The sequence below is a fragment of the Nelumbo lutea genome, chromosome 7, assembly GCF_056320005.1.
Source record: "Nelumbo lutea isolate HS-2025 chromosome 7, American lotus-T2T, whole genome shotgun sequence".
NCBI lineage: Eukaryota > Viridiplantae > Streptophyta > Magnoliopsida > Proteales > Nelumbonaceae > Nelumbo > Nelumbo lutea.
In genome coordinates this window covers 15,780,644-15,806,670 of record NC_142690.1, presented here as the reverse complement: position 1 = coordinate 15,806,670, position 26,027 = coordinate 15,780,644, and the positions used below count along the sequence as shown (strand labels likewise).

Sequence of the window (26,027 nt, the reverse complement as noted above, 5' to 3'; positions counted from 1 at the left end):
ATTGTCCACCAAATCAGCACTCGTGTGAGAGCTTACAAGTTGCATCTACTAGGAAGCTCTGTCGTGAGAACCACATGCCACTTTAGTCGAATGTTATAGATTCCCATATCAATAAATAATATGCCTACAGAACTGGGACTTGAAATAAAAAACGGTTTCATATTTCTGCAATCAAAGATGCAAATGAACAAAAGCAGTTTCATGATAGAAATGAACAATAGTTGTTTCATGATTAACTTATTGCTCAAGTCTAACAACCAAAGTAAGGTCCTAAAAGAAAATACAGATTCATCAATCAGAATGGGGGAGTTTTCAGAAATAGTTGCTGTTGTAAAACTTTTTTAAGAAGTCGGATATGTCCTGGTCCTTGTCTCCCACATCTTGTATAAGCCCTCTACGCCCTAGCACATACTGACCAATTATATGGTGGCGCTGCTTTGCATGTTCAACAATGTTGCCAAGCTCCTCCATCCCTTTGAAGAGTAGCATGTCAATCACCTGCAAATACATATGTTTTGTAAAGCAAAAATGCTAGGTCTCTGACATGTTACAGAACCATAATTCGTAGGGGAAAATAATAAACAAAATAGAGTTCCTTGTTCAGGAAGTCATCAATGAATTACTAACACAAGCCATCCTCAACCATTCTGAGATTCTTAGGAAGCTGTTAACCTCAATGAACCAATGTCTTACTCCTAATGATAACCGTAGTACCTAAAACATTTGACACACTGAAAACAGATCACAAAGAAACAATATAGATTATAGACCTATGAGAATAGAATTGTAATAACACAAATTCAGCAGCCTTTTACCTTCAAAATTAAAATCCAATATGGAAAAAGGAATTCATCATCATCATCTAAGACTTGTCCCAACTACTTCCATAATACATTTATACCCCCGCCCCCCACTCTCAAACTCCCCCGCATTCTTATGCTTGTTAGACTGGGCCTTTACCATTGCAACAAAAAAACTTCCCTAAATTACAATTATAACCCTCCAGAACCTAACATTTTGGAAACAAGATAGCTTCAATCTAAAAATCCATTACCCAATGTTGGTCCCAGCTATCTAGGATCTTGGGAGGGGTGGGCTGGTTACAAGCCTAATCCTTGGCATTTTTAACAGTGGCTGCTCTCAGACATGAACCCACATTCTCACACTCGTCAGCCTGAGATTCTACCCTTATACCAAGCAAGGGCCCATAAACTAAATAACTTCAGTCTCCAGACCCTATTTTACCCTAATATCATCATCTCTTGCCTCCAGAGGTAGGCTAACTTAGGGGTACCCTGGAGAAAGATTTCGTAACAGCTCCAAAATGTAGAAGACCCTTCTCTTCTTTTTATGGTTCCATTTCCAGGCTGCTTTATTATCCAGGTAAAACAAACATCATAGAGAAGGATCAAAACAAGGCTTTTTTTTTCTAATAATAAAACATATTAAAATTAAAATTCAGATTCCATGATTTACTAGGGTTCATGGAACATGTTGCAAAAGTTCTGTTCTATTAGCAACCAATGGTCATAGGTTCTATTCTTGCCAGGATTTTTTTCTAATAATAAAATATAACTAAAACAAAAAACATAAAAGAACAATTACTAAATACTCAACAAATAATCAAATTTCACAATCCAAATTCTAAAATATACAATTCATATTTACATATATAAACTATGCATATATACTACTCAAACAATAGGACTAAAATATTTAATACAAAATAAAAGGGAATGGATCCAGGAAACAGTAAGTGTACCTTGGTGAGTATGTGCTCAAACCAACATTTCCTTCTAGAGCATTATTGAATAAAAACGGGTCTAATGATTTAACTTCATGAATCAAATATAAAAATTGCAAAATCATGAAATCACAAATATTAGTATATATAATCCTACATCTGATTTCCTAGCTCCCAATTACAACAACATTTGCAATATGATGTTCCACTAACCCTCTAAGTTCCATGTACTCCTTCCAAGCCTGAAACAGAGATTAGGATCTAGATTGATGAATTTGTGGTTCATAAGCATGGATGAGATGATACTATGGGAACCTTCTATATACACATTCTAGAAAGACAAACTCATCTATAATCAGGAAATGTTATGGACATCCTTTTTTTCCTTCTGATATAGAAAAAGAAAATACTTTGAATATAATAATTATTCCTAATGGAAATCTCATGACTCCACAGACCAACACACAGAAAAATATAGAACAGCCCAAGAGAGCTCTGCATTGTCCAAGACTTCAATCGTTGAAATAAGATAGAGGATTACAAATGATGAAGAGCAAAGTTGGAACTAATCATTAAAAAACACAAAAAGAGCAAAATTGGAACTGACTCAACTGAGTGTGCCATCTAGTAAGGCTTGAGTTCAATGGCAAGATGGAGAAGCCAAGTTGCGAGGGAAAACTATGTGGAGGTGTATTAGGGCAGCGGTATGCTGGTCATTGCGGGAAGAAAGAAACTCACGCATTTTTTCCAACAAGGAAAGAACATTGGAAGAATTGTTAGATCGAATCCTTTTAAGAGCTGTCCACTGGCTAAAATCTTTGGAGTTGTTTTCAGATTTTCCTATGGATGACTTGCTAAGAAACTGGAAAGAGATTGCTTCCATTGCTAGATGCAAGAGGACTCTGTCCATTTTGGTCCCCTCCCCCCTTGGGCTTTATAAAGCTGAATTTTGATGGCAGCAGTATAAGGAATCCAGGGCCCTCTGGGATTGGAGGAGTTTTCAGGAATGAGGAAGGGATTGTTATTGCTTTATTCTCTGGCCCTGTTGGAAAAGGTGACTCTCTTAGGGCTGAGATCTTTGCAGCGCTTGAAGGAATTCGAAGAGCAAAGGAATTAAATATCAGCCGTTTGATCCTGGAAGGTGATTCGAAGGTGGTGGTTAGTTGGTTGAAGACAGAGGACAGTGGTTTGTGGAACTTTAACAATGAAAAAAAATAAATAAATAAACAGTTCTTATGGCTGGGTAGGGACATTGAGATTCAGTACAGCTAGGTGAAGAGGAGTGCCAACTCATTTGCAGATGGGTTGGCCAAGCAAGGAGTGAATAGGGAGTCTGTATTTTGGGCTAGTTTTTAATCTTTTCTCTTTGCATTTCCTTTGTTTTCTGTTTTTGGGGAGCTAAGATATTTTATCTGCCCTCTTGTATCCATATTCCCTCTTTTCTTTTAATTTAATGAAGCTGGTGTTATTGATCAAAAAAAAAAAATCCAAGTTGCATGCATGGCCACAGGAGGCTTGAGTATTTGGTAGCCTGACCCCTTGGACTTTGAATCATAAATTCATAATTCATGAATTATCTCACAGATTAACCATCATTATAATTCTTAGTGGCTGCTGTGGATTTATCTGTCTATTGAGTTCTATTTTTCCCCATCCAAATCTAAAATCTAAACATGTGAACACAGTACAGATCATACTTCAAACAAAATTTTCAGTACAAGAATCTCCATGGTGAGACTGAATCATATTTTTCCCAATCCTCTTTACTATGAGATACATGGCAAGTTATGGATTCAGAGTGTTTACAATCTTCCAGTTCCCAATCCCAACATTTTTCCCATGTTTAATTACATGCAAATTGTTCTTGATATCTTCCTAATTGTGGTTTCTTGCAAGAGAATTAGAACTGTCAGTGGTCCATGCCTCTGGGTCAACCCAACAGAACCAAATCAACTCAACCCTATTAAATAGGATCAGGTCCCATAGTTCAGTCGGTGTTATTAATTGGTTGTTGGTCCTCCTATGGGTCTGCACTTTGAATCCCAATTACAATAGGGCCAGAATTTGGTCTAGAGAAGGAGATTGCAAAGCCCTACGCTAAGGAGACTGCAATATTTGCTTCATGACAGCAATTTTTCTGTCTTCTGGAATATGTTTGACCTGAAGCTGGGAGTTGGTTAGAACAGCATGTCAGTGTGACAGCAGAGCACAGACATCATTCATGGTGTTACAGTGGTAAGAGCTCAAGCCTCACACTTTGATCATAAGTATTTAATGGCTATCCCCCCCGAACTTGTGAACCATATCCAAATAGCTACAAATCCATGTCTATAAGGTTCTTTCATCATTCCAATAGCAAGGAAATATGACCTAGAGCTCTTGAATATTCTTTATTTCTCTTTCTTTTTATTTTTAGTTTGTTTCACTTTTCAATCTTCTATTGATGCTGATTTTGGTATTCCTTTGTGTGTTCTAGCCCCTTGGATGCATATTTTAGTATTCTGAGGATGTTCATCATTGGCCTCTTTCATTGTTTATATGTTTGACATTATTTATTTATTGGCTTAGTAATCCTTTATCTGCTTTCTCAAAATGCAATGCCAAATATTAGGATATTTTAGAGATTTAATATTTGGAGCTTATCCATCTTGAATTCACTCTTTTTGTTCCCTCTATATTTGGGAAGAAAAGTTGTTAATCAATATAGGGTCAGTCATGATCCATTATTTGGAGAACCTAATAGAGTCTGGGTTGGAACCAATGTATTAAATCCATGGTTGAACTGGCAGGTCAGACCCATCACCCAGCCAGGTTTCCAGGTCTGTTTAGCCCCCAAACCATTTACTTGCAACAAAAAAAAAAAAAAAAAAAAGATTGAGCCAATGACCTAGTTACCTGGCCAGTTTAACTGCTGAACCGTTTAACCCAGTCAATGGGTCACAGGTTAGACATTAATTCTCTTTTTCTGCATTTTTTTTTTGTATTTTTAACTATTTTCATCAATAATACAATAACTCTCATTGATCATACTTATTTTTCGTATATGATATCAGTGATATGCCCAATTTTTTCTGTAATTTTATTTATTTTTCTGCATTTATATCTCTTCCTCATCATCATCTAATGGGTTGTTTAATAACAGCAGAAGTTGCTGGACTGAACTATTTATTTCTTCAACTTTTAGTGGATAAAATAATTAAATGTTAAAATATTAAAAGAGTACAGTAATCCACTCAACTTCAGCTTCATCCATAAAGAACCCCACAACCTCCTTAAAAACATGTTCACTAAAAGACAAAGCAATAAGCTTTTCAGTTCAGTCACTTCAGCTGTTATCAACAGCCCCTAAGCCTTATTCCAACTATATGAGACAGCTACACAAATCTTGTTTTGTCATTCCATTCTGTTTAATACCATGCCCACTGTTAAATTACGGGCACTTAATCTTACTACTTCAACCATATCCTTTTTGGTCTGCCCCTAGCCCTTATACCATGCCCACTGTTAAATTACGGGCACTTAATCTTACTACTTCAACCATATCCTTTTTGGTCTGCCCCTAGCCCTTATAGCCCCATCAACTTGTAACAAATCACTTCTTACAGGTATTGTAGGTGACCCAAGCATGTGACCAAACCATCTTAATCTACTTTCTCTCATTTTATCACCTATTGGAGCTACTCCTGGGTTCCATTTTTTTTCTTTTGATCAATAACACTCTCATTAAATTATCAGTAGAAAATTTACAGGAGGAAGACAAACACACTTATCTTCCAAGAGTCACCAAGAGCCTCATAAAAGAAAGAAAAAAGAAGAAAAAGAGAAAAGAATACAATAAAATTACAGCTTAGCCCAAAACAGTGAATCCCTTTCTGCCCCTTGTTTAGCTAAACAGTCAGCTAGGGAATAAGCCGATATTTTAACCCAACATGTCTTAACTTCCATCTATCGCACCAGCCACATGAATTTCCTCCTCTCATTGTTATACTTCCATAAACCATTTTGATCTTTAGTCAGCCATCCTATCACCACCTCCGAATCCCCTTCAATTATGAGTTTCTTGATGTTCAACTCCTTAGCTTTCCGGACTCCTTCCATAACTGCAAGGATCTCAGCTCTAAGGGAGTCGCCCACTCCAATCGGGCCTGAGAACATGGCAGAGATGACCCCATTTTCGTCCCTAAAAACACCTCCAATCCCCGATTGCCCCGGATTTCCCCTACTGCATCCATCAAAGTTTAATTTCAAGAATCCTCTAGGTGGGGGAGCCCAAACCACTTTCATTACTGACTTGGTCTGTGTGCAATTTGCAATTTCACCCCACTTCCTCAACATGTCATCCACAGTGTAATCTGTGAATAATTCCAAAAATTTCAGCCACTGTACCGCCCTAATATGTATGATAGCCTTCAGATCTGCTGCTCCTCTTTGGGTTTCTGAGAATATCCTGGAGTTTCTTTCCTCCCACAATGTCCAACATACTACAGCCCTTAGTCCTCTCCACATTATCCTTCCCCTTTTTATCCGCCACCTGAAAAAGGTGGGGGAGAAAAGGCCCTGCAAGTCTGATGGGGGATTCCAACTGCGTCCAAGTAAGGAGGAAGCCCAATCCCAAATTGACCTCGCATAGTGGCAAGACACCAGTAGGTGAAAACCAGTCTCCCCATCCGCTTTACATAGAACACACCACTGAGGTGACAAACAAGTATTGGGTCTCTTCTTTTGGAGTAGATCACCAATGTTAATTCTTTCCAGATAGGCTTCCCAACAAAAACTACTAACCCTAGGAGGTATTGCTCTGCACCAGACCTCACCAACAGGGAAAGGGGGGAAGGTAGGACTGGTGGACTAACTTAAGACTTTGAAGAACGAGGCACAAGAGAAGATGCCATTGGGGTTAGGTGTCCAAATTCTAGAGTCCTCCCTAGTGGGGTTTAAGACAACATTATCAAGAAGTGCAATAAGACTCGAAATGTTGTCAAGGTCTGAGTCCCTCAAATCCCTTCTTAAACCCAAGTTCCACCCAATCCCAAAAGTGGAAGAGAGGACGGGGTGAAGAAAGACGAGATTGATTCATTTTTCAAATCAAATAGAGCATACAAAGAAGGAAATTGATCCTTTAAAGGGGCGCTCCCCACCCAGGTTTGTTCCCAAAATTTTATGGAATTACCGGAATTCAAGTCATACCTGATATTAGGGGAGAAAACTGGTAGCAGGTCATGAATGGCTTTCCAAGGAGAGTTGCTTGTGGTCCTAGCTCTGATTCCAACGTTCCATCCATTGTCCTCCAGCCGATGTATACTTGCCACTATTTTAGCCCATAGCTTCTCCTTCTCCATAGGGAACCTCCACAATCACTTCCCCAACAGAGTCATATTCCTTCTCCTGATACTGCCAAGCCCCACGCCACCACAAGACTTACTCCTACACACTATCTCCCAGCTAACTCTGTGATCCCTCTTCTCCTCTTCTGGCTCCCACAGGAAATCTCTCATAAACTTCTCCAATCTGTTAGCGACCTTCACTGGGATTTTAAACACCAATAGGAAAAAGATGGGTAAGTTAGCAAGTGTGGCCTTAATTAGTGTAATTCTTCCACCGAGAGATAGGTAATTCTTTTTCCAGGATACTAGTCTTTTTTCAAACCTTTCCACCACCGGGTTCCAAAAGCTCTCTCGCATGGGATTATCACCTAATGGCAACCCTAAGTAGTTCAAAGGCCACCCTGAAACTTCACACCCCAACAGTTCAGCACTCTTCCTGAGCTCTCCCTCCTCCAAGTTCACCCCCACTATACAACTTTTCCCAAGGTTAACCTTCAAGTTAGACATTTGCTCAAACAGTTGTATCACCAACTTCAAGTTCCTAATCAAGCTCACATTACCACCTTCACAAAATAGAATCATGTCATCAGCAAGCTGTAGGTGAGTGAGGGGGGTTTCCACCCTCCCAACTCTCCAGCCTCTAATGAGCCCCCTATCATCTGCTTTGTGGATTAGTTTTCCCATAACCTCCGCAATTAGAATGAACAAGGAGACAGGGGGTCTCCTTGTCTTATACCCCTACTGGCTGGAAAGAAATCTACCACTGTCCCATTCACTAGTACTGAATAATGACAACTCCTGACACAACCCATGATCCACTTGCACCATCTAGCCCCAAACCCAAATTTAGTCAAAACTCTCCTCAAGAAATCCCAGTCCACCAAGTCATAAGCCTTTTCCAAGTCCAACTTACAAACCACTCCCTTCTTCTTATCCCTCTTAAAGTTCTCCACACTCTCATTAGCAATTAAAATCTTATCAGTAATTTGTCTCCCACTCACAAAGGCTCCTTGATAGTGTGCAGTGATATCGGGCAATACCTTCTTCAACCTCATAAACAACACTTTTGCAATGATCTTATACAAGCTATTAACCAGGCTAATTGGCCTAAAATCCTTCGGGTGGGATGCATCTTTCTTTATTGGAATTAAAGCTATAAATGTAGAGTTCACACCTGGATTGACAATTCCTCTCCTGAAAAACTCCTCAAACACCCGCAAGAGATCATCTTTCACGATATCCCAACAATCCTGATAAAAGCCATTGTAAACCCATCCGGCCCTGGAGCTTTTATTCTATCCATAGAAAACAGAGCCCCCTTGATCTCTTCTAGAGTAAAGCTTCTTTCCAGCCTTCTCCTGTTCTCCACCCCTACATTTGGCCAATCCAAACCTTCTACCCAAACCCTTCTACTTACAGGCCTTCTTAGAATAGATTTGAAGTGCTCCACACAGGCCCTGGCAATCTCCTCTTGTTGTACTAACTCGACTCCATCTACTACCAATTTGGAGATAAAGTTCTTCCTTCTCCTACCATCTGCTAGAGAATGGAAACACCTAGTGTTTCTGTCTCCCTCTTGCAACCACTTACATCGAGATTTTTGCCTCCAACTAATTTCCTCCTTGTGCAGACAATCCTCTAGTTGTCTTCTCAAATCTCTCCTGAGATCATTGTCTTCCTCTCCAAATTCTCCCCTTTCTTCTTTAGAGTCAAGACTTTCAATCTTATCCATCAAGTCTCCCTTTCTTTCTTCTATCCTCCCAAACTCCATCAAGTTCCACTCCTTGATTCTTGCTTTCAAGATTTGTAATTTCTTATGAAATCTCATCCCCTCCCAATCCACCAGTGGGTTACGGTCATGCCACCATTCCCTCACTTTGTTAGTAAACCCTGAATGTCATAACCACATATTTTCAAATCTAAAGGGGGTAGGACCTCTACACCTTCTTTCCTCCTTACATAATACTATGGGCCAGTGATCTGAGGTCACCCTTGGAAGAGCTCTAGAAGCCAAGGTTCCCTAATGTTCTTCCCAATCCAAAGAGAACAGGAATCTATCCACTTTAGAGCAAATGGGTCTAGATTGGAGGTTTGACCATGTAAACGTCTTATGGGCTAGGGGAATCTCTTTAAGCTCAAAGGCATCCACAAAACTATTAAGCTTCCTCATGCTTTTTGTCACCCTCTGGTTAACCTTATTGGACTCCTCTGAGAATCTGATTACATTGAAATCCCCACCCATGCACCACGGCCCATCCCACAACCCTCTAACATCAGCCAGTTCCTCCCACAACTCCTCTCTTTCTCTAGTCATTCGGTCCGTAAACATTTGTGAGCACCCATGTATAGTCATCCTCTTGCTGCTTAAACTTCAGAGACACCGAGTACTTTCCGACCAACTCCTCCAGACCTTCCACCACATCCTTCTTCCACATTGTTACAATCCCCCCGGAAGCACCCCACGAGGGAGCAACCACCCAGCTAATTCCCCTGGCTTTCCATACACTCCTTGCCCATTTATCATTAAACTGCATTCTCTTAGACTCTTGTAGCAGCACAATGCCCGGGTCACACCGTCTTATTACCTCTTTTATTGTCACCCTCCTCCTCGCACTCCCAATTCCCCTCACATTCCAACTAAGAATCTTCATTCCGCTTCTTGGTGAACCCCTTGCCACTTACCACTACTTTCCCCTTTCCTCCTGTCTCCCTTTACCCCGAGCCTCTTATCACCTTCTACATCTCTCTTCAATCTCTCTACTTCACTCAATCTCCTCTTCTTTATTCTGACCTTCTCCTTCCTCTTCTGTAAGTTTTCTTTCAGCACATTCAGATCTTTCAATCTGCAACCTAACTTCCCTACAAATTCTGCTATCATGTCTTCTCTCACCGAGTCCACCAGCCCTACCCTTCCCCTACAGGATCCCCTCCATCTCTATCCACCTGCCCCTTCTTCCTCTCCTCTGGTCCCACCTCTACTCTTTCTTCTCCATCCACCCTCCCTTTCCTATTACCTCCCTCCAACCCTGCTCTCTCCTCATAGTCCTCTCCATCTCTACCCTCATTCCTTTCCCTCCTCTCCACTAACCCCTCCCCTCTTCCCACCTCCCCTTCCCCTCTCCAGGTTAGCTCTCCTTCCACTTCCTTAAGCACTCTTTCAATAATTTCCCAGACTTTTTCACTCCTAAACCTTCCTTCCGGCACCTTCCCACCTTCCTTCCTTCTGATCTCTCCCTCCTCGGAGAGCCCATCTGCTGGCTCGGCTACATAATCATGGGCTACAAGACATGGAGCAGGGACGGAATCTAGAACCAAAGACATTGGAGACACATTAGTAGCACAAACCGAAATCACTTGGTTACTTGGGACTGATGGACAAGCAAGAAAAGGACTGCTCCCTATCTCCCTCTCTTGTTCCAAAGGTGGTAAAAATTTATCTCCCTGAGTTGGTTGGGAAGTACTTCTGTCCTTTGGTCACCCTAGTGATCTTTCCACACTACCCCTGATTCACCCCTTGATGGTGTGTTCCTGCTCTGCTTCCGGTTCTCCCAGTCTGCTCCTTCTGATCCTCCTTGCACACTCTGTAGTCTTGGGAACGGGTTGTACCGCTTGCCTTCGTCACCCTGAAATAAACTTACAATGTTCCACCCATCCACGTCACCTCCAGCGCAACTGCCTTCGTCGTTTACACTGCCCAAGCTAGTACCATCAACCAAACAGTCCTCCGAGTCTTCATCACCTTCACTGCACTGCGCCCAACCTTCATCCTTATCTTCCTTCTCTCCAGATCTTCCCTTAACGTACCTTGGCTTTGGCTTCTCTAAGGAACGCCGCAGGGGGCTAAACTCCTTCAGCCTTCGTCGGGAAACCCACCGCAAGTCGAGCAACCTCTCTGTTTTTCGGCGTTGCGCGCATTCCCCCCCTTGTCTCACGACTGGGGACGATGATAGACCATTAGCATCGTCTATCTTAGTCGTGTCCCCAGTCACGTGAGTTACTAAAGGCTCATGCGCCTTCTTAAACCACTGGATCGGGCCCGTTGACCCAAATGGGCCTTTAATCGCACCCAAGACTTTTCAAATGGGCTTTGGCTCTGGCCCATTTTTAAGCCACTGCGACCTCACGTGACTTTTAAAAGAGTCACACGCACTCGGTTTGGTTTTATCCGGTCTAGATCCAGTTCTTCCTTGGACCGGCTCCTTTTCCTCGTTCAAACAGGTCAAGTTGGCGCTGGTTACAATCTGTGCAAAGGACATGCCACCCTCCAGGCTGTTCACTGCTCCCACACGCATAAAACCCACCCCTAGAGTGCTACCCTTTTGTTTCTCCAGTCTTGGTTTTTCCATTTTTGTGAAAGATCTTTTCTTGTTTGAATCAACCAATCCCTTCTTGCCATGCAGTACTTCTTCAACCTTCTCATCTCCCTCCCTACGAACCTCCTTCCAGAGCACCGATTCAAAAGATGAAGCCAACCACACTGAATAGCAAAGCCCTTCATCTAGCACCTCAATCTTTCGAGGAATCCCCTCAGGTTTTACACCATTCAATAGAATGGAGGCTGAACAAAGGTCTCTCCAAAAGGCACCTCCTAAAGATCCTCCACACATCAAAGCAATGGCTTCAGCAACTTCCTGCTTCCACAAATTAAAGGGAAGACCTAAGAGACATACCATCACTCCATCTTCAACGAAGAAATCTTTGGAGTTTGATCCCGGACACCACCTTGATACTGTGAAGCTTCCAAGAGCAGCTTGGATATTTAATGCCTCAATTTCTACTCTATTCTCCAGCAGATCCAGCACAGCCTTATCCTTCTCAAAGGGTGTTAAAATAAACGTACTCTTCAGCTTTAAACTTGCTATTAATAGATCTGCAACTTTCCTCCAGTCTAGTATATGAGCTGAAGCTTTAACTATCAGCTTACTCTCCCAATCTCCTCTCTGTATGTCTACTCCCATTCTGTATTTGCCTGCCCCAGCTGTCACTAATAGAGTCTCTTGATTATTATTTTTCACCAGACTAGTAGAAGTGCCTATCTTCCTTTTTACTGTTTCTTCTCCTTTAGCACCCAAGTGTTGCAGCAGTTCACATAAGACCCCAAGGACTGCCTTCCAGCCCTGACTCTTCCTTCCTTCTGGTAGGCAGACCATCTGCTTTCTTCCTTTGCCAAAGAATTCTGTCAAAGATATAAAATAACCTTTAAGGTTTCTCTTACACTCTACAACAAACCTTCTTCCAGTTTCTGAGAGAAGCTCTTTCCAACTATTTCGCTTGCCTTTGTTACTTGCATCTTCCATAAACTCCTTGAGCCCTTCAATTACCCCCAAACCTTCTAACAGCACCATCCCTCTCTTTGCTTCCCTGATTTTCAAGCTCAGTTGACCATTTAATCTCAGTTCCTCAAATAGGAGCTCCTTAGATTCAATCTTCAAAGCTTTTTTTCCAACGGCCTACCTCAACAAATTCTCCCATCTCAGTTCCTCACCCTCTCACCCTCTCACCATCTCAGACAATGGCAACAGATGAAAATGAAACTCAGTTCCTCACCCTCTCACCAAATTCTCCCATCTCAGTTCCTCACCCTCTCACCCTCTCACCCTCTCAGACAATGGCAACAGATGAAAATGAAATTCAGTTCCTCACCCTCTCACAAGCCTGAAACCCCCTGTCCCCCATACACTCTTACACAAGGTTCAGTACTTAGCCCTTATTCATTTGCACTGGTCATGGATAAATTGACTAAACATATCTAGGAGGAGGTCCCAAAACAACTCATTGCCACCATGAAATTATACAAAATGCTCCAAAACTTCCAAGGATCATCTACAATGAATTATAATGGGAGTGGGAGAGAAAATCTTTCAAAAATACACAAGGAGCATACTCCTGGGTTCCTTTAAATGACTTCATTAGTAACTGAGAATTTATTCAAAAGAGAGGTACATGAAAAGATGTACATCAAGAACTCGGACGACCAGTCCAGTATAGGCAGTACTGAGGTAAACCAGTTATCACTATCAGAGGCTGATTTGGCAGCAACCTTGAACCGTGGTATTTTGTTTTCAGAAGATACAGAAGAAGGTTATAATTCGGACCGGCTTTTACACCAGGAGAACAAGGGTGGGGAAGAAGACTATGATCTGGCTTTAGAAGTTCCTGTACCAAAGCTTGATAACGGGCAGGTGCTTAGTAAGGAAGTATCCACAACTCCTCTGAAGCAAAGCAGAAACACATTAATGAGGGACAAACAGCTGGGTGCAGAGAGGGACCACTGTACAACGAAAGAGGCAGGAAGGTTAACTCCACAGACCAGAGCCAAGGAGTTAGCGACAACCACACCTTCCAGGATTCGATTGCTTCCAGTTCCAGTTCCCCTAATCCATTCCAGCTAAATCCAGGTAACAGTGTCCCTTCAGTTTTTGGTACTAATGGTTGCTGTGTCCTGTGTGCCAGATTCCATTCCCATTTCAGAGGCTGCAGTCTATGTAGAAGGAGGAGGACTGGGTAATAGTTGCAGAGGTAGAGAGGAGTTAGAGAGGGAGGGAGAAAGAGAGGAGGAAGTAAATAGTAGCATCAGGTATTTAGGAGACAGTGAGAATAGGTTACCTGAGGTGGAGAAGAATAAATGTTTGAAAGATGGGGCAGCAGAGGCTCAGTTAGGGTACAGCAAGGAGGAAGAAGGTACAGGTGGGGACTTAGGCCAGGAAGATAAAACCAAGGAATCAGAGAAAGAAGAGCTGGCAAGTGAGGATTCCGTGGCATTATTTGTACAGAAACTGGGGTGTAAACTGAAAGATCCAAATAAGCTGAAGGGATTCTTGCAAAAAAAGAGAGAAGAAGTCAAGGTTGAAAGGAGGAGGAGTGAGGCTGGAAGCAAGGCAAAGGAAGTGGCAAGTGACAAAGGCATTAAAACTAGAGGGGCTAGGAGGGGAGGAAGTGAGGGACAAAGGTGCGAGGGGTGGATATAAAAAAAAAGAAAAAGAATAATGAGGATATTAAGTTGGAATGTGAGGGGACTGGGTAGTGCAAGGAAGAGAGCAGTAATTAAAGGAGTCATCTGGAAAATGGATCCCGATGTGGTACTGTTACAAGAAACAAAAAGAGCAGAATTTGATATCAAATGGGCAATGAGTGTGTGGAGGAGTAGGGGGTTTAGTTGAATGGTTCTACCCTTATGGAGATCAGCAGGGGGTGTGGTGACATTGTGGAAGAATGAGGTAGTGGAAGGTTTAGAGGAGTTGGTAGGACAATTCACAGTCTCCTTGAAATTTAGGCAAGTAGAAGATGGATTTAAATGGGTATTAACCAATGTGTACGGGCCAAATGATTACAGGGAAAGAAGATCATTATGGGAAGAGCTGGCAGACATAAGTGGTCTGTGGGATGGACCATGGTGCTTAGGAGGTGAATGTAATAAGATTCCTGGCAGAAACTAACACTCCTAGGCAGAGGAGCACCACAAGTATGAGGAGATTTGACCAATTCATTGAGGCCTTTGAACTAAAAGAAATCCCACTGTCACAAATGTGTTATACATGGTCCAATCTCCAAACCAATCCAATTTGCTCTAAGTTGGACAGATTCCTTTTTTCAAATGACTTGGAAGAACATTGGGGGAATCTGAACTCTAGAGCACTCCCGAGGGTGACTTCTGACCATTGGCCTATTGTACTATGTAAGGAGGAGGTGCGAAATGCGGGTCCAACTCCATTTAGATTTGAGAACATGTGGTTAGAGCACCCGGGGTTCATTAAGAAGGTTGAAGAGTGGTGGGTAGAGAGCAATCCAACAGTGGAGTGGTATGGGATGAGGTTTCACAAGAAGCTCCAGTACATGAAAAGTAGAATCAAGGAATGGAATCTAGTAGAATTTGGGAGGTTGGAGGAAAGGAAACAGAATATGATCACACAGATTGAGGACTTGGATAGTAGAGAAGGAAGGGAAGGCCTAACTGAAGAGGATAAGGAACAAAGATGGAGATTGAGGAAATAGATAGAAGACTATACTTTTCAGGAGGAAATATGCTGGAGGCAAAAGTCAAGATGCAAGTGGTTAGAAGAGGGGGACAGGAACACTAAATTCTTTCATGCCTTGGCTTGTGGCAGAAGGAGGAAAAATGCTATTACTAGATTGGAAATTGAAGGGGAAATAGTCACGAGTCAGAGAGAAATTGCGGAAGCATTTGCATGTCATTTTAGGAATATACATAGAAGGCCACTGAATAATAGGGTATGGTTGGAGGGTTTGGATTGGCCAACACTAAAGAGAGAAGAGAGGGATTGGTTGGAGAGGAAATTTGAGTTGGAAGAAATAAAAGAGGCAATATTTTCAATGGATAGATCAAAGGCACCGGACCCAAATGGTTTTACAATGGCTTTCTACCAGGGTTGTTGGGAGACTCTAAGAGGATATATTGTTGGTATTTGATGAATTCCATACCAGAGGAGTGATTAACCCTGGGTTAAATTCCATATTCATTGCTTTAGTTCCCAAGAAATGTGATGCAAGCCATCCAAAGGACTACAAGCCGATCAATCTAGTTAACAGCCTCTATCAGATCATCACTAAGGTGCTGTCAATTAGAATCAGAAGGGTGCTACCAACTATCATCTCAAACAATCAAGGAGCTTTTGTGAGAGGGAGACAAATAACAGAACAAATCCTTGTAGCAAGTGAGAGTTTAAAGGACTACAAGAGATCTAGGAGAAGAGGTGTGGTCTGCAAACTAGATCTGGAAAAGGCATATGATATGGTTGATTGGTCCTTCTTAGTGGAGGTGATGATGAACTTTGGGTTTGGAGACATCTAGTGCAAATGGGTGATGGGATCCATTAGGGATTGTCATTATTCTATCTTGGTGAACAGGACAGTGGTGGACTATTTCCCAGCTTTGAGGGGGATTAGACAAGGAGACCCCTTATCCCCCCTTCTTGTTTACATTGATAACTGAAGTGCTGGGGGGATTGATATCCAAAGCAGATTCCAGAGAGCTCATAAGAGGGTGGAGAGTTGGAAGGGATAAGGTATCACTTACACATCTACAATTTGCAGATGATACGATTCTGTTTTGTGAAGAGGGGGATATCAATTGGATTAAAAATTTGAAACTCTCTATACAGCTCTTTGAATAGATATCAAATCTTAGGGTGAACTTTGAAAAAAGTTGTATAGTTGGAGTTAATATGGGGGAAAGGGAGATTGGGGAGTATGCAGATATGTTGGGATGTGTAGTGTCTAACTGGCCATTAACCTACATGGGCTTACCTTTGGGAGATAATCCTCAGAGAGATGATTTTTGGGCCCCTGTTGTGGAGAGATTTGAAAAGAGACTTGCCAACTAGAAAAGAAATTAATTAGGCCTACGTTGGCTAACCTTCCTATATATTTTTTGTCAGTTTTCAAGATACTGGTGAAGGTGGCTAATAGATTGGAAAAGCTAATGAGGGATTTTCTATGGGAGCCGAGGGAGGAGAAGAGGGACCATTGGGTAAAGTGGGAGGTGGTCTGTAGAGGTAAAAAGGAAGGAGGGTTGGGTATTGGTAATATTAGGATTAGGAATCTTGCATTACTAGGGAAATGGTTGTGGAGATTCTCATTGGAGAAAGAAAGGTTGTGGGTTAAGGTGGTGGGAAGTATACATGGACTAGCAAATAATGGATGGGACTCAGGAATTCTAGCACGGGCTACAAGAGCTTCCCATTGGAGAGAGATTCAAGCCATCTTGCCTTTATTTTCTCCATGGATCAGGTAAGACTTGCATTTTGGTAACCTTATCAAATTCAGGGAACATGTTTGGGTTGGGGATTCTCCTTTGAAAGATCAATTTCTAGGCCTTTTTGCTATGTCTTCCCTTAAGAATGAACAAATTTCATCCTTTCTTGTTCCTTCCAATTCACCTTTTGGGTTTGGTTGGAATTTAAGTTTGAGAAGAGGTGTTAGGGACACAGAGCTTGCCTATACTATAGCCTTACTATCTATCCTTGAAGGGGTATTCATTAAGCCGTCTAAAGCAGATAGCAGAATCTAGACACTCACTCCCTCGAGTTCCTACACTTGTGCCTCCTTTTACAAAGCACTATTACCCTCTCATCCTATTGGTTCCTCTTTTCCTGTTAAAGAAGTGTGGTGTCGACCTATACCTCCTAAGGTTGGGAGTTTTTGTTGGGAAGCCTTCCTGGGAAGAGTTAATATAGGGCATCTACTCCAAAGGAAAAGACCCAACAGCTGCTTGTCTCCTCATTGGTGTGTTCTCTGTAAGTCTGATGGTGAGTCTGGATATCATTTACTAATATCCTGTCGGTTTGTTAAAGCTATTTGGGTATGGTTTACTTCTCTGTTTGGATGCAAGTGGACTCCCCCTTTGAATGCTCCAAGCTTGTTTTCTTCTATGCCTAATTGGCCAACTAAAAGGGCTAAAATCATGTGGAGGTGTGGTAGAGCTGCAATCTGTTGGACAGTGTGGGAGGAGAGGAACTCAAGGATCTTCTCAAATAAAGAGAGAAGTGCGGAAGAAATCATGGAGATCATCCACATTAGGATGGTACAATGGTTGAGAACATTGGAGCTGTTCAAAGTGTTCTCAATTGATGAGCTGTTAAGGAATTGGAAGGAGATTGCAGACTCAAGTTTATGTAGAAAGATACTAAAAGTGTGTTGGACTCCTCCACCCCTTGGGTTCACTAAACTGAACTTTGATGGCAGCAGCATAGGCAACCCAGGGCCTTCCAGAATTGGGGGTGTGATAAGGGGTGAAACAGGGAACTTGTTAGCCTTGTACTCTAGGCCGATTGGGGTGGGTGACTCTTTGAGGGCTGAGATTTTAGGAGCTATTGAAGGGATACCAAAGGTCAAGGAAATGAATATCAAAAAGGTGGTAATAGAAGGTGATTCTGAAACGGTGATGAAATGGCTAAAAGAGGACAGTGCTATGATGTGGAAATACAGCAATGAAAAGAGGAAGTATAAGTGGTTAACCAAGGACATGGAAATTCAATGTACATGGATAAAGAGAAGTGCAAATGCATTGGCTGATGGTCTAGGTAGGCAAGGGGTAAATAGAGATACATTATTTTGGGCTGTTTTGTAATCACTGCATGGTCAGAAAGTTTCTTGGGTAGCTGGAGTTAAGACTTTTTAGTTCCATCCCTTTGTAAACCTGATTTTTATTATTAATAAAATTTCATTGTTACTGATCAAAAAAGAAAAAAAAAAAGATGTACATCAAGAACCAGAGATGGCAGAAACAAAATTACACAGGCAAGGATCTTTTTCTGATAAGTAAAAGGGTAAAAATTTATTAATGAACGCAAAAACAGGTACAGCTAGATGGGGTGTCAAGGCAACACCCACCCATACACTTGATAGATAAATAGACTAATAGTCCGAAATACATAACATCAACTGAACAAATTCAGGGAAGTCGGGGGAAATTTTGCCAATAGCCGCCACTAATTTCTTCAAACTCCAGCATTTGTCTTCAAAACATCCCCTGTTCCTTTCCTTCCATATGCACCAGAAAACCACAAAAGGAATGCAGGACTATAGAAGCTTGACCTTTCAGCCACAAAGAAAAGGCCTGGGCAGGGGAACCAGGTTGGATATATCTCACCCCCAAATAATCCAGAAAATAGCTTCCAGATGAAAACAGTCACCTTGCAATGGATGAACAAGTGACACACAGATTCCTCTTGCTCTCTGCGTAAGTAGCACATGCTAGCAAGAAAGAAACCTCTGTTTTTAAGGTGATCTGCAGTGAGTACACTATCCATAGAAATAATCCAAGCTCAAGCTTCCACCTTCAGGGGTACTAGGTTGCCCCAAATGCCCGCACTCTGATCAAGCTCCAATAGTTCTTGCACAATGCTGAATTGCAGGATTTGATTGTATAATTGTATATTTGCCATTAGAGCACTCATTCCACCACAGCTCATCTCTGGAATGGTCTGTAACCTTAATGCCTTCCAGTTTTTCCAACAAGTAAATACATTCCTCCACCTCTCCTTCTAGCAATAGTCTCCTGAACCTAGGACACCAGACCCTCTGATCACCATGATGCTCAAAATATTGGATGATGGTGACCTCATGCTCAGGCAAAGATCAATCACTAAACATAATTTCTCTGTAAATACCAGATTTAGGTAGGCTGTCAGCTACAGTGTTTAGTTCCCTGGAGATCCAAATCAATTTCAGTCATTGAGTCCATACTCCATAGTCTCTCTAGCCTCATCCAGAAAGTGAGACAACCTCCAAGGCCCACCATCCTTTTCCCCTAGCGATTTTATAGTATTAGCAGAATCGCCTTCAATTTAGGGAGGGCAGACCTAACAATTTAGCAAGACGAAGCCCTGTGAGTGCAGCCAAGATCCCTGCCCTTCTAGAATCAGCATTCCTTATCAGACCACTGAAAGCCCAAGAGATACTCCCATCTCTCCCCAGGATTACACCACCAATTCCCACTGCACCAGCATTCCCTTGGGCACTCCCATTAAGGTCTTAAGGTTTCAACTTTTGATTCTATTACATACTAATCTAACAGCTATAATTAGTCACCAAATGAGTGTGCTTCTAACAAGTTAAGTCTATGTTTGGGAGTGCTTTTCATTTCTAAATAAGCTTTTTAAGAAGAATTTTTTGAATAAGTGCTTATATAGATAAGCACATTCTAGTGTTTGGTGTGACGTACTAAAAAGGGCTTTTCCAAAGCACAAATGAACTTCTTTTTTAAAAAGGGCTTATCCAAAACCTAATAAGCCAAAATTTTCAGTTTTTTCTAAACAGGTTTTTTTGGTGAAAAAGTGTTAAATCGAGCTTTTTTGGGTGCTTTTGGCAAATTCCCGATTAGTACCCTGTACTTTAGGTCTAGTGTCACTTTGGTCCCCAAACTTTAAAACATGACAATTCAGTACTCGAACTTTCAAAACGTGCCAATTTAGTACCTACCATTAATCAGCCACCAGTTATGTGTATCACATGAGATCATGTACAACTTAAAACTTTTGAAAATGTCAAAATTACCCTTAAAAATAAAACATTGTTCATCATCTTCTTCCTTGAGAAGATGAAACAGAGGTGTAATCCCATCTGATTTCCTGCCCAAGTTCTTTCCCAAACGCGTCTCAAATCCAAAGACATGTTCTTCGTAGCAGTTCAGTTGAGCCGAGCGGCTCTATTTCCTAACGATGGTATTGGGCCTGAAATTGCTAATTCCACAAAGCAGGTTGGTTCAGTGAACTCCTAGATCATACTTCATTGGTTGCCTGTTGAGTCGCCTTTTTTTATGAAGTATGCATTCCAGCGCTATGAACTGAAATGAATGGATTTCATTACAGTCAGAAATGAAGGGAAATGATCCTCAAACCTTGTGTGGTCAAGACTCACATTACAGGAGAGTCATGTAAAATCTACCTGCATGAGGAATGAGGATCGATGCTTTGCTTCTCCATCTAAGCTCGAAGCCTCAAACATCAACTGTTTGTGGCTCAAGTACCTCCATGGGATCTTGGGTTCCAAAATACTCCAACGAGAAGGACTCATTCCAGTATGGGTCGTCACCAGTTGAAGGAATTTCTTGGCTCTTAAGCCGGACTCTCCCGTTGTTTCCAGTCAATATGAAATTGAGATTTTTGCTCTTATGATTCTCAGCTGGCAGTTGAGCCAAGAAAGATTTTGAGGGGCAACCATGGGGCTGAGAGAGAGAGAGAGAGAGAGAGAGAAAGCACTGCTGAAACAGTGCTTTGTTATTGTTGTTGTCAGATTGTACCATTAGATGGTTGTTAAAGAAAATTATGTCATTCAAAGGGCATTTGTGTCTTTTCAAATGCCACTTTACGGCTGGTTAATGGTAGGTACTGGATTGAGTTGACATGTTTTGAAAGTTCAGGTACTGAATTGTCGCATGTTAAAGTTAGGGGACCAAAGTGGCACTAGGCTCAAAGTATTGGGTACTAATCAAGATTTTTTCCATTTGGCCCAGTGTTTTAAAAGCGCAAGGCACAAAAAAAGCACAAGGGCCAATTTGCACCTGAGATGTAAGGCAAGAGGCGAGGCATGCACCTTTTTGAAGCAAGGTGCAAAAACACAAAAAAAATGCTAAAAAATCAAAAAAAAATGCCAAATTTTTTTTAATTCAAAAAATATTAAACATGATGTTAATAAAAAATATAAACTTAAATTTTGAAATAAATGTTTTAAAAAACCTATTATTTAAAATTAAAATACATAAACATAACATGAAAAGCGTATTCAAATGAAAATTTAAAAATAAAAGCAAACATATAAAGCATTTTCAAGCATGTAAAACCCACAATCTCTTTTTCCTTCAATTGCATTACTTCAATTAGCTAATGTAATGTAAAACATATCGCATTCTTGATTCTATGATTTGCCTTTGTACCATGCCCCTTGAGGCAAGCCCGAACAAGTCCATGTTAGGGTCTTAAATTCTTATTTCTCACAATAAATAATGATTTTATAACTTTAATTGCCTCTTAAGAAGACATTTTATTGGAAGGAATGAATGAACAACATTAGCACATGGGGGGTTCTTGGAGTTGGAGGCTTAAATTCCATTCTTACAAGTTCTGCATGCCTACTGGTTTGTGCCACTTTAGTCCAAGACCTTATTATGTCATTGGTTGAGAATTCTCAGAAAACATCCAAAGTTTTAACCCAATGCGCATCCTTACTATTATGGTTTCAATCAATTCCTCCTTTGATTTACTCTTCTCATTAAAGATTCTCTAATTCCTTTCTTCCCTAACAATCCACACCATTGTTTCTCTCACTACCCTCCACATCAATCTTCCTCTCTTTTTTCTGTTGCATTAAGTAACTGGAGTTGAACAAACCTACCACATCCTGTGGGAGAACCCATATGCAACCAAAAGGAGAATGAAAGTATTCCCAAATGCTAGACACAAAGGAACATGAGATTAATAAATGACGAAAGGTCTCACCACTTTCCCTGCAAAGGATACACACGTGAAGAGAGAGGCACTTATTTGGCCTTCTTTTCTATAGCATGTAACAGGTGTTGACATTTTTGAGGAACACTTACCAACACAAAGCTTATACTTGAGGGGGGATAGAATTGCACCAGATTTCTCTTACCGGGAAGTTCACCCCTAAAGATTCTAACATGACAAGAAGGTTAAAAAAGAAGCACAAGAGGAGACGCCTTTTTTATCAGCAAAAGAAATTTTATTAATGAATTTTGAAGATTACAATCAGATTGTTTAAGATACATCCCATAAGAACAAGATTTCACAGAATCTTGTTCCCTCTCTCTCTCTCTCTCTCTGAAGTATGAGTTGCCAACTTTTCATCCCATCCATTTTCCACCACATGGCCAAACCATGAATGCTTCCAATGACCCTATGTTACAACCTATCTTCTTCTAGAGGAAATCCGCAAAGCCATTTTCCTAGCAGAGCTATATTCCTCTTAATCAGATTCCCAATACCAACTTTGCCTTGTTCTTTAGACTTGCACACCTGTTCCCATTTGACCAAATAATTTATTTTCCTCACCTAGTTCCCACAAGAAGTCTCTCATGATTTTCTATAATTGCCTTGCTATTCTACTATCCGTAGGTATTCTAAAGGTGGACAGGTAATAATTACGCAGGTTGGCTAAGGTGGATTTGATTAGAGTACTCCCATAGAGATGTACTTCTTACAGAAAGCTAATTCTTTAGTAAATCTCTCTACAACCGGTTTTCAAAAATTTTCTAATCTCAAATTACCCCTATTTGAATATCTTGTTCCCCCATATTAATTCCCACCACACAGATCTTCCCCCAATTCACTTTGAAAACCATCAACTAAAAATTTTAATGTCCTCACATGAGATTCATTGCAATCTTCACAAAAGATGATTATGTCATCTACAAATTGCAGGTTGATAACAATATTCTCATTTCTACCAATCCTCCAATCTCTAATCAAATTGTCTACATCAGCCTTAAAAATCAATCTGCTAAGAACTTCAGCTACATGAGGAGATGTACAAAACAAAGGGGAGACCCAAGGGAATTACTCTGTTACCTTTCTCTGATCCTGGTTTCTCCTTAAAGCAGCTAAAGGCAATCCTCCATCACCTCACCCCCAACCAAAAACATACGTGTTAGATTTCTATTTCTCAGGAGGGAAAATCACCAGTAAGGTGATAAACTATTAGTCTATAGGTGGAATCTTCTATTCAAGTGGAACATTGTTATTATTGTTTCATGCAGTTAGAATGTGAACCGTCTTTTGCTCACATGTTTCTCAAAGTTTACCTAGTACTAAATGGTAAATAATGAATCAACAAACCCCAGATCTTTATGTTTTATTTGTTTGTTTCTCGTTGATAGAAACAAAATCTCATATTAGGTTACAGGTACTAATACCAAGATGGGTGTCAAACTCGGTTCACTGAGTCAATGAGGAAAAAAAAAACAGAACAGGAAAACCAAACTGCTAGCAGCCATTTTCTATGATTTTTATGAAATCGTCAAGAAATTAAAGTCAATAACTAAGTTTTATACTGAATCCCCGAAATAAACTAACAAATAAAAAAAAAAAACTTCAAGTATTACCAATCAACAAAAACACCAAACATACATACACAGAAACGGAAATCATTGAACAAGAAAACCAAATGAATACCTCATTAAATCAATTGAAGGATATTGAACATAAGATGCCTAATTCACCAAAACCAAACAAACCAAGGAAAAGAAACTTCAAATGAAGAAGAAAATTTGACCATCCAAATAGAAGAAAAACAGATAACAAAACTAAAATGAGAGGATCAGAAAAATCATTTCATTACATCAACCACCGAGAGTAATAACGAAATAGAAAGCACAAGGAGCAATTCCTTATCAGAAAATACGAATATCTAACAAAATGGACAAATAAAAAAGGATCCAACATGGAAATTTAAGTACTTTAGCGTTCGTAATGTGGGCGTTCTTTCGTATTTCAGAGGAGATCGTGGAGCGTAGCTCTGACACAGTAACGACGTCGTGAAGATTGTAGATTTCCATAATGGTTGGAATCGATCGACAGGCTTGCCTGAAGAAATCAAATGTTCGGTTTCTCGCTTCTTGGAGTGTTGCAGAATTTGGTGGAACCCTAATACCCTTGAGATTGAACGCCATTGTTTCTCTCTCTCTCTCTCTCTCTCTCCCTCCCAGCCCCCCAGGACCCTATAGGCTATAGGATATAACTTAGCAAGTGCTATCGCCACGCTTGTTTCTGATATTATCTGAGCTAATGCATTTTTATTAGTGACTGAAAAGAATATTTTACCGTGTATATAGAATCTTTATCTGCCCGTGATTACTAGGGCGACGTATAATCGATGCACGTTGCCTCCATCTTTTTCCACTGTTGATATGAAACATCGTTGGTCCATGAGTCCGTCATTATTGTTAAGACTCGGACCGGAGGATCGGTCAAAGAGGGGGACTCCCTATCACTTCCCGGCGTCGGCCGGCAGCTAGCAGTAGGCATGGTCCTTCCTGGGGATCACCAGTCTTGGACACATAATTCGGTGGATTTGGTCCAGACACACTTTTGGACAAGGCCATTGAGGTATGTGCACACTTCTTTGAGCCTATTGTATTGCCAAAGTCTTTTTGGTGGTAAGTGACTAGCAATTTTCCTTTTTCATATGCAAATGGTCTCTTGTTTGATCGGCTTTTATGATAAGGTCAATATGTTGATTCAGCAACTTCGATAGGTGCAAAAGAAAATTAAGTGTCTAAATTAACAAATGGTTGAGGCGTAGTCCGATCGAAAGGTGGTCAAGGGCTAGGTATGCGACGAGCATGAGCGTTGCAAGAAAGTCGAGGTCAAGGTGACAAATAACAGGGAGCTCATGAAGGAGTTAAAGTTCTCCTTGGTATCAATGGAGTAACAGTTGGAGGACTCAGCCGCAAAGGCAATCGAAAAGTATAAAACCTCAAAGGAGCACGAGACAAACCCGACCACCTTTGCCTCTCGGGCTTATTTGGAGGGCTTTGACGACTGCAAAGCTCAAGTAACAAAGATCCTTCCAAGCTTCGACATCGGCCATCTGGACTTGTTTGCTACTAAAGCTCAACATATAGTAGATATACTGGGGATGGACGAGAACCCAATCACCAACGCCACTGCCCAGGCCATTGCTCGAACTGGAGGGGGCCTATAAACTATTTTCTTGTTTTCTCCTTTCTTTTTTGTAAGGGGCAGACGCCCCCAAGGGGCCCCCTTTTTTGTAAAGACACTTGAGTAAATGGAATTTAACTTTCTTGCCAAAAGATGCTCTTCATTTCTTCTTTTTCTTTTCTTCTTTTTTTTATGTGCAAAGGGTCGATGCCTCCCCCAAAGAGGCATCTTTGTAAATAAACTTGTCATCCTTTAATAAAGTAATTATTTATTGTAAAAGTGTTCTTTACTTAGTCTTTGATGAGGACGCTCTATATTAATGTCCTTTAGGTCAATGCCGATACCACAAGCCGCTCGATAGCAACTATCAAAGTCTTGGAACTCGCCTTAGCAAAAAAGGAGTGTGATTGTAGTGAAGGCCGACATCATGCTCAATACGTCATTATGTAGGCGCTTTGTGGTCGATGTCACAAGTGCTTACTTTAGTGGAGAAGTGTTGTTGACTTAGTGTGTCGTTCGTTGTGTTTTTTATTAAGTAATTGACTGATGTCGGTTCTTTGGCCTCCAAGACGTGCTTCTTTAAGGGACTTTGAGGTTGAGGCCGGGGTCGTGGCTTAACTTATCAATAGTTATCGAAGTCTCAGAAGCTCTTGCCTTAGTCACGGAAGGTAAAAAGGCAACCAGGGATATGACTCACAAAGAGTCATATGCATTAGGCCAACGTATGGTCCGAGCGTATAACCTTAAAGAAGGTCATATGCCGTAGTTGGTCGGTCGAGGGGGTCATCGTCTAGTCTAGTCGTATAACCTTAAAAAATGTTGGTT

The 26,027-nt window shown here is 41.0% G+C and overlaps 1 protein-coding gene across 1 annotated transcript; it reads right to left on the bottom strand.

Moving 5' to 3' along the window:
* Positions 1-139: 139 nt before the first annotated feature.
* LOC148845301 (LYR family of Fe/S cluster biogenesis protein) lies at positions 140-24,235 on the bottom strand. The gene is made up of 2 exons (XM_088955799.1): positions 23,999-24,235; positions 140-498 (listed from the first exon to the last, which is right to left on the bottom strand). Exons 1-2 carry the CDS (start codon positions 24,209-24,211, stop codon positions 313-315), a joined length of 399 nt encoding a protein of 132 aa, XP_088811925.1. The 5' UTR covers positions 24,212-24,235; the 3' UTR covers positions 140-312.
* Positions 24,236-26,027: the final 1,792 nt, after the last annotated feature.

Excerpts from the sequence above, each read along its gene's own strand:
- LOC148845301 (XM_088955799.1), bottom strand. The coding sequence starts at position 24,211 with ATGGCGTTCAATCTCAAGGGTATTAGGGTTCCACCAAATTCTGCAACA. Across the intron at positions 499-23,998 it reads CCCACATTACGAACGCTAAA|GTGATTGACATGCTACTCTT; the intron begins GTACTTAAATTT and ends ATGTATTTGCAG.